Source organism: Penaeus vannamei, chromosome 36, assembly GCF_042767895.1.
Source record: "Penaeus vannamei isolate JL-2024 chromosome 36, ASM4276789v1, whole genome shotgun sequence".
NCBI lineage: Eukaryota > Metazoa > Arthropoda > Malacostraca > Decapoda > Penaeidae > Penaeus > Penaeus vannamei.
The window spans coordinates 10,164,445-10,174,421 of NC_091584.1; the positions used below are offsets into that span (position 1 = coordinate 10,164,445).

The 9,977-nt window shown below is 37.5% G+C and overlaps 1 protein-coding gene across 1 annotated transcript in view; it reads right to left on the bottom strand.

Annotated features, from left to right (window-relative positions):
• The window catches only part of Pi4KIIalpha (phosphatidylinositol 4-kinase II alpha), a 25,434-nt gene extending 15,457 nt beyond the window's left edge, over positions 1–9,977 (bottom strand). Inside the window, exons 1-3 of the mRNA XM_070114693.1 lie at positions 8,890–9,977; positions 1,614–1,732; positions 87–287 (exon numbers count right to left, since the gene is read on the bottom strand). Of these exons, the coding sequence (XP_069970794.1) occupies positions 87–287; positions 1,614–1,732; positions 8,890–9,208 (639 nt within the window). The 5' untranslated portion in view covers positions 9,209–9,977. The remainder of the gene's footprint in view (positions 1–86; positions 288–1,613; positions 1,733–8,889) is intronic.

Genomic DNA, 9,977 nt, shown 5'->3' on the forward strand with positions numbered 1-9,977 from the left:
TAAATAAATGCAAAGTAACACACAATACAACTGGGGAAAAAAAAAATAATAATAATAATAATCTAGAGCTGGCCCCTATTCCTCACCCTAGTTTTAGGAACAACATTCAGCTGCAGCTTCTGGTCAACAAGGGATGCGCCCGCCTCTGATAAGTAGCCCTGGTTGGGCACAAGGCATGACCGTCCAAAACAACATGGGCAGCACACCTTATGCAACCACTTGGTCCACTTGGGGTTGAGGCGGCCATAAGGCTCCTCATCCTTTGGCTTGTACACAGCAATGACTTTCTGTTGGGATAGAGAGAGATGAATGGTTGGAGAAACTGGTTTAAAAGTTGAGGATGATTGTTCAACTTGTGTTTGTACAGGTGGTATACAAGTGTATAGCTACGGGTGTTTATGTGTATGATATATGTGTGTGAGAGATATATGTCCATTTACCTGGTAAAAATGTGTACAATAATAATAATAATAATAATAATAATAATAATAATAATAATAATAATAATAATAATAATATTATTATTATTACTATAATAACAATGATAATAATAATAATAATCATTAATATAATTATTCAGGGTAAGGGGACAAGCTTTGGTGACTTCAAACTGTTGTTATCTGTTGACTGTGTTTCTAAACCATGTGCAAGGAATGGCTTGAGGACTTGAATACCAGTCAGCAAGATTGCCAGCTAAGAATACTAGCACTGTAAAGCACAGTGAGTGAGAGAGTGAGGGAAAGAGTGAGTGTATGTCTGTGGTATGCGTCTACAAATTTACAAAATGAGGTTAAGCTAGGATTTTCATGCTGCCAGGACTAATCTCCAGTATCTTTAATAACATTATCTTGCAAAATAAGACAATGACACGGTACTATACATGATGCACTTCAAGCTCCAGGGATGTTAGAGAAATCTAGCAACCTCCTCCCCAATGTCTGAAGGTTTCAGCTACAACTCCATATTTGCAGAAAATTCTGGAGAGCAAATGGTGATCGAAATCTTTCCCTAAGTGTGCTACACAATAACTAAGAACTGCAAGTAGTCTACATAAAATATCTGAATATCTTTTCACACCTACAGTAAACAAATAGGACATAAAAAATCAACAGTATATTCTCTGCTTCTTCCTTCTCTCTCTCACAGAGGTATTTCTTGGGTTGACCAAGATTAGAGACAATTTATATATATATATATATATATATATATATATATATATATATATATATATATATATATATATATATATATACATAAATATATAATTTTGGTAAAAAGTAAATGATTAAACTACAACAAAAGTACTAAACACAAAATACAGGCAACAATAAAAAATCATAATATTAATGATAATAAACAAATAAAAGAATAATATTCAATAAATAAACAAATAAGTAAAACAGTTTATGCCCAAGAATTCTTTCATGGGTAGATATGATAAGAAAATTCAGCAATCAAAGGAAAGACTATCTCTGCTTTGTGTATCTGATAATACCAAATAATACACTCATAATGTACATACACATGTATAGCAAAAAAATCTCACAACTATCCATGGTCTCCACAACTTGCTTTAAAATGTGTGCGCAGAGTAAAAGGAAGAATGGACTTACCCCATTGCTGTTTTTGACGAAGTAGCTCCCACTCGAGCCCTGGTATATCCTCTCTGGATAAATCCCACTTTCAATGGCTGTTTCTGCTTGTCTTACTAAGTCTGTGAAGTGTGGGTCATCTGCAAAGAGAGAAACATCACATTAGGATTAACAATTCTGGGAAGATGGAAAAAAAAGGAGAAAGAGTGCAGTCCCAGAAAAAAAAGACTTGAGAACTCACACAGTTTCAAAATAATTAAATCCTGGTCCCCATCCTTCATTATCAAAACAATGCAGATCAATTTGATTTTTTATCATAGGTCAAAATCAGCAGCAACAATCTTCCTCAGTTTTACCAACACCAACAATCATGGTCGATTCTCCCATACGAAGGAGGGGGGGAAGGGGAGGTGGGGGAGAGAAGGAGCTAAAGGGAAGGGGAAGAGAGAGAGAAAAGGGAAAGGGAAGGGAAAGAGAGAGAGGGGGAAGGGAAGGGGAAGAGAGAGAGGAGGAAGGGAAGGGGAAGAGAGAGAGGAGGAAGGGAAGGGGAAGAGAGAGAGAAAAGGGAAAGGGAAGGGAAAGAGAGAGAGAAAAGGGAAAGGGAAGGGAAAGAGAGAAAAGGGAAAGGGAAGGGAAAGAGTGAGAAAAGGGAAAGGGAAGGGAAAGAGAGAGAAAAGGGAAAGGGAAGGGAAAGAGAGAGAGGGAGAAGGGAAGGGAAAGAGAGAGAGGGGGAAGGGAAGGGGAAGAGAGAGAGGGGGAAGGGAAGGGGAAGAGAGAGAGGGGGAAGGGAAGGGGAAGAGAGAGAGGGGGGAAGGGAAGGGGAAGGGGAAGGGGAAGAGGGAGAGGGGGAAGGGAAGGTGAAGAGGGAGAGGGGGAAGCGAAGGGGAAGAGGGAGAGGGGAAGAGGAGGAGGGGGAAGAGGGAGAGAGGGAAAGAGAGGGAAAGGGAGAGAGGGGGAGGGGGAGGGAGGGAGAGAGGGAAAGAGGGAGAGGGAGAGAGGGAAAGAGGGAGAGAGAGGGAGAGTGAGAGAGTGAGAGAGAGAGAGAGAGAGAGAGAGAGAGAGAGAGAGAGAGAGAGAGAGAGAGAGAGAGAGAGAGAGAGAGAGAGAGAGAGAGAGAGAATACATATATTGGTGTGCAGAAATAAATGCTATCATATACAAAATCATACAAGCAACACTTCTGAACACTCCCACTTACATTTCATCTATATTTCATATCCTGATCCTTTACACCAAATTCCAGTCAAGATTTCCATATTCAGATTCCTCCCTCCATTATATACATACTAAATTAAGTACTGCATTATTATTCCCGTAAATCTCCAATGCAATGTTTCACAGATACGAAGAAAAATTAATATTCTAAAAGGGCTGGTAACTTATGACAGAGGTGATTAGAATTAGCTGATAAGATTATCAAGTGAAGATAACAAGATGCAAGTTTCACAGCCAAATAAATAAATAAAGAAAGAAAGAAAGAGAGAAACTTTAACATTTACAGAAGTAATTTCTTTCTTATTCTGATTTCAATTATATTTATTTATAATCATTTTCTCTTTACGAGGTAGCATCTCTGCTAAAACAAACATTGTACATGGAAGAAAAAATAACAATTATATACATAATAATAATGAGTATCAAAATAATGAATAAACATATGATATAGTACTCTGTCACACCTAAAATCTCCAAACACTGAAATAAAAAAAAAGGATCAAAAGCATTTTTGATATCCTCTGAGATCGCATGTCAAAAAATCAATCCACATATTAACCTAATGCTGCTGGGGAGGGCATGTACAGACGTGCCATGCCTACCAAGTTCAGTTTATTATATTTGCAAAAAGATGGCTCTAAAAGTACCAAGACATCATAATAATAATAATAGCAATAATAATAATAATAATAATAATAATAATAACAATAACAATAAAAATAAAAATAAAAATAACAATAATAACAACAACAACAACAACAACAATAACAATAACAATAATAATAATAATAATAATAATAATAATAATAATAATAATAATAAGGGTACGAGGTCTACTAACAAACTAAATTTTCCTGGAGGCATTGGGAGAAAACATCCCAACACAAGCTATTTTCCTGTCCTATCAAATTTCTATCTACGAAATTCAAGTTGCTCCGTCTTAACCTCATTCCTCCAAATGACATGCTTTTCCTGTTATGGCTAACTTGGTCACAGCTACAATAAGGTACCCTCATGCCCACACATCACATGCCCTGGGGCCTTGCCTAAAGGAGAACCAATGTGTAATGCTCCAATCGGCTATTGTTTTGCATAAAAGGGGTAACATTTAACAATTCATTTGCCTGCCATTCCTAGATGTCACCCCCCCCCCAAAAAAAAAAAAAAAAAAAAAAAAAAGTGTGTGTGTGGGGGGGGTCTCTTGCTGATGCAGTGAACCTGTAAGTAGCCTTCACTCTAATTCACATGATCAGTCTCCTTGTATCAACTCCTCAGGCTGTCATATGACACTGCCAATGTGACTGTCTTGAAGTATGACATACATGGGAAGTACTGAAGCCATGGGAGTTGCAGCCTTGTATATAACTAGATGTATCTTATTTTGTGAGAAAAGGATTTGTATTGATGAAATATAATCCCTTTTTCATCTACTATATAACCACATTCCATCTTTAATAAAGTGTAACACAACTAATTTAATGAAATGGACTATAATTTACATATCTGGCCACTAAAGGTTTGATCAAGCAACTAAAATAAACATCAATGCCACTCTGAATAAGCATAAACATTAAAATCATGTTTTGGATACAAGTGATACAAAGAGAAATCATATTGCTTTGTTGGTGCAGTGCAGCAAATGTCAGCATCGACCAAGTCTGAAAGAGGCCCAGGAGGTAAGCCCTGTTGGCCACATATACTTCATGAAGCAGATGCTGCACACAACCCTGATTCTCCAAAAATCCCTTCCCAATTTCCTTCTTCTTCGTCTTTTCTCTCTTGATATTCTTCCCTCATTATACCCTTCAGTTTCTTCCTAATCTGTCTCTCCCTGTCAACATGAATGAACCTCACACTTCCATATCGATCCTTGTGATTCAGTATCCATATTGCCCCTCCCAAAAGTGTCATATTAGAAATGATAAAATACAAAATTATAATAAATTAGAAAATATGCAAGAACACTGCCACATATGGATTGATGATTATTGATGATGAATGAGAACCAAAAAGATTATAATATGAAAATAAACAACAAGAAAAACAAAAATAAGACTAAAAATAACTGTCAGACAGCAGATAATAATCCAAATGAACTATTTACCTTGCAACAATTGTAGATTAGTTATGAAAGAGAATGAATAGCTTCACAATACAAGAGACGTATCTGACCAGTTTTGATTACATCTGTCAAAAATAAATGTATTTCTGACATAAATATAATAAAATCTGGTCAAAAACATCTTTCATACTGTGAAGATATTCATTCTCATTCATACCTTCTCTATATACAAAACCTAATCCCCTCTCTCCTATCCACTACTATTACTCAGTTCCTTACCCCAAATCATTAGCATGTTTTCAGAGCCATAATCAAGGACACACAACAAGCAATCAAATTATTCATAAAACACAATTTGCCTCGTCCTTTCTTATCATGTCAAGAACATTCAGTCCATTTGCACCTTTCATGCCTTTTGGCTCTTGCTTCTGTTAAACATACACATATACAGGCTATACCTATTAAAATTCTATTTGCTCTTAATTTTCATTATAATTATAAAAGGCTTATACATTCATTAGCAATATTTCTTTTGTTCAAGTATATAAGCACATTCTTGTCTTATAAATATAACAACTGTATGCTAGTCTATTTTTGGTAAATTTCACTGCAACAAGATGAATTTCTATTGATTCCAATTCACAACTCTTAAAATTAGTATTAGTATTAGTAAACATTGAGGAGGAGGAAGAGGAGGAAGAGGAGGAAGAGGAGGAAGACAAGGAAGAGGAAGGAGAAGGAGGAGGAGGAAGGAAAAGAGGAGGGGGAGGTAGGGAAAAGAGGAGGAGGAAGGAGGAGGAAGAGAAAAAAGAAGAAGAGAAGAAAAAGGTACCAATACTGAAACATCATCTTATAATTATTATATACCACACTTTTGTTTTTCACTGTCATTTACCATCGTAACAGCAGGACCTGATTTATGTATAAACTAAACAAGCTATATCTTAGGGCCTCACCTGGTATACAAATTTTGGGGACCTTTCAAAATTGATGGTGTATGGCACTTGTATTTCATTAGTTAGTTTATGATATATATACATACATGAACAGATATTCCTAGGTTAATGATCTTGATTAAAATAGATATCAATATTTTCTTACTTCATGATACTCACTTTCATTCAACAACATCCATCTCTGCAGAGTATTCAGCTATATATTTATCTTCATATTATCATAACCATCAATATTCTATAACTACTGATATATACGCATCATTATAATCATTTTATTAATAACTGATCATCTTTGTGTTCTTTGACATATTTTCAATAATGAACAGTATACCCACAAATATATAAAGGTGGTAATAAAAAACAACCAATAATTATGAAAAAGTGATACGAACATCAGTCATACATTAGTGGCATGTTCAGGAGATTACATAAAGTTCTAACTGTAATAGTTAAAATAATAATAATAAAAATAGAAAGATGATGCTGTTATGATGATAATCATAACAGCAACAATAGCAACTATAATAAAATTTACTTGAAATAACCTAAACTATCTTCCTCCAGAGTTTTCATCTCTCATATCATTTACTATGCTTTTAAATTATTTCAACTGAAAATGCAACAACTATGCAGCAAATTGCTTTACTAAGCAATATTCTACCATAATAACTGGTTTTCAATGTCTTTGTGAAGGACATCTGGATGGGCTCTGGTGTGTACATATTGTTCTAGACTTTCCTGATTATTACAAAGGTTACATTTATTACAGAAAATTACTTTGGGTTGCACTTTATTGCCAGATTGGTATTTAACACCTGAAGTCCATATTGACACAATCAGGGTTATTTGTTCAAAGTGCACACAGTCCCAAAAATTGGCAGGACTTTTCCATCAACATTTTCCTTATAAATAAGATATATGTAGTGTTCTCTAATATATCTGGGTACTGTTTGGTAAGTTTCTTTCAGCCACACCATAATATCATACACCATGCCATCACTCCTGGCCAATCACACAGTCTGTTTTCCTGCCTCCAACTTCTTCTGAATAAAACTTATCAAGTTTGAGGTAGGAATGTTATATGTCAAGATATTCTCAAAGCAGGGACATTTGTGGGGTCACAAAATAATCTTGAGGCGGTCGCAAGATCCTGCAACCCCTCCTCCTCCTCATTCCACTATCAATCCTAACACATCTAGTACTTGTCAGTGGTGGTTAACCTGCACAATGCTCGATAAAGCATCCTAAAGCCACGTTATGTATGCATGTGTTATAGTGATTGTTGGAAATATTTTGCTGCAGGGGAGTGGATTGTGAATTTATCAAATTAATCTGTAGGGGTTGCAGCTGAAAAAAGCTTGAGAATCCCTACTACATAGGATATTTCATCCACCCAAAACCTAGATCTTTTCCTCCTCTCACATTAACCCCTCATATACCATACTATTAGGTACGATGTATCAGATGTTACCATTACCTCCTGATATATTATCGTACTTCTGTTAAATACACATCTAGATATTTGTTATACATCTATATATACATTTCCTTACTTTACATGATAAAATATATACAGATTTTATGTCACTTGCCAGAGTCCAACTCAAAAAATCTTGGATTAATCTTTACGGTATGGACGCACTAAACTAGGACAAACTGAAGATAATATTCTAGTAGAAGATGAAAAGTTGTACTTGTTGATACAAGAAATTATCTGCAGACAAACAATAAGGAAAAAGATTACAGAAATCACCGTTCAAAGGCTAAGTTGACTTAGCGCTCCTGATTTTCAGCTCTATCTTGCTCTGGAGATCGAGGTAAAGACAAGGTTTCCTGGGGGTATTAGGGGGTCAGTGCTCCCCATTACACCAAGTCACAGCAATTAACTGATGAATAAATTTTGTAAACATTTGACAAATCATCAACCAGAAATCAGCATTCAAAAACGCATTTTTCGCACTGCTGTCAATTTTGTTTGCAGAGAATTTTGATACATTTAAGTGCATTGTTTTCAACAGTTTCAGAAATACAGTAAAAGTAAAAAATTTACCATGTTGAAATTACCAGAGCACATAATGTAGCACAATAACCTAATATGTTCATCACTAGAGCAGTCATATAATCGATAATCTAATGCACCTTCATATCAATATTGATCCGTACTAGATTAGATCACAAAATTCTTTAGTAAAGGCCCTACCACACTAGCACTTTTTGGTCAATTTTGTTTCTGTATGAATTTTCTATATGCCAATGGAATGACCAAGGCATAAACATAAAACACATGTAAACAAACTTGGCACCCTCCGAGTGAGGTCCCAGGGATCACACAAGCATTCTCATACATGTTATTCCAAAGAAAAAAAATGAAGTATATTCTATAAAGACATTTTAGAATATTAAAAAATATTCACATTATCTCATACTATCTAACACTTTCTAGTTGTATAAATCCTTTGTAGCAAAAGAACAAGATGGAAATTAATCAGAGATGGAAACAGTTGCTACCATCTCCCATTTGGGAGGTGTTCTGTTCACAAACACTTTTGGAGAGCCTCAAATTCAGAAGAGAACTCCACTGACGGAAGAAGTGTGATTGAACCTTAAATTTCCTTAGATGGTTGTTGAAATAGTCTTTATGTCATGTTAAACCAAATGAATAATTTTCTTTAGACTGTCACAATATAGCCTACAATGTATTGTGTCCAATCATCCATAAATCAAACAAAGGATTCCTTGACAAAATGCCTGAATGGCAGGTTTAAAAGCAAAATGGAGAGAGGAAAGCAAGGAGATATGGATGAAAAGAGAAGAAAAGAGAGAGAGAGTGGAGAAGAAAAGGGGATTTGTTACAGGGGAAAGGGAAAATGATGGAACAAGAATGGAAAGAGGAAAGGGGGGGGGAGAATGGAGAGGAACGGTTTGAAGAGAGGAAAACGGATAAAAGCCATGGGAAAGTGGGGAGATAAACTTCTTAAATAACCAAGGGAGCCCTCCCTCCAAAACGACCTCTTGAGCATCACTCCGAAGGACCAAGCACACCACACCCTGCTCCCCCAACTACCTGGCCAATGGTTGAACTCGTCGACGTCGTGCCTGGCGCCGAGGAGCGGTTGGCTCTCCCTGTTGCTCCTCGGGGACCCCATACCCGTGTGGCTGGCGGCAGCAGACGAGGACGAGGCGGGCCCGAAGGCCACGTCGGGTAGGAGAGCGGAGGTGGAGTCCTCCGAGGCCTCCGAAGCCGTGGAGAAGGACCTGACCCTCTCTTCCACAGCCGAGGCCGCGAGGGAGGTCGTGGCGGGGGCTGGGGCGGCTGCTGGAGGCGGTGAGGGAGGAGGTTGTGCTGGAGGTCCGGCCAGGCTCTGCTCTGCGTCTGACTTCATGGACGCGCTCTTTTGCCTTCTCTCGCCCCTCTTTCTCTCACTCCTCCTATTTCTTCCTTTCTCTCTCTCGTCAGCCCTTCGCAGAGGGTTGAGGGGGTTAGAAGAAGCACTCTAAATCATCATAAACAAGGGCTTTCTCTCATCCAGGATCAGCTGTCGCCACACCAAAACAAAACAAGGCTCGCCATGACACCCGTGGTGACGTCACGGAAGCAAGTGACGAGCGGGATGCGCAACTAGGAAGACTTAATAGATTTCTGCTTTCTCTGTCAAATCTGTCACTCTAACACACTCTTCTTTTACTTTCTTCGATGTACGCCTTTTTTTATCTATCTTATGATCTTGCTATTGCTGTTTTCGAATTAATTCATTCACTTTTCTCAACCCTACTTCGCAATTACTTTTTAAGCATTATCCACTCCCTTTTCACCTTAGTTCTGCTTCTCACAGTTATCATACAATCCTCCTTATGTAAGGCTCCTCCTTACAAACGACGCCCACTGATGAATCAGCAAAAGAAATGCTTATACCCGAACCACATAAGAAAAATTAAGTAGTTCAGTCACATGATTCTTCACACACATTCTCCCTTCACATTCAATAGTTTCGTGTCACATGTCACTCTTATTATCTACAGAAAACCTTCTTTGTCATGGATGGCTCTTTGTACGCTCCTGCTTCTACACGCGCAGAACGTGGCTGGCTGATAGGCAGGGGGGTAAATTCTGACTCTCCCCTCGCTCACATGACGAGACGTGTACGTAAGTAC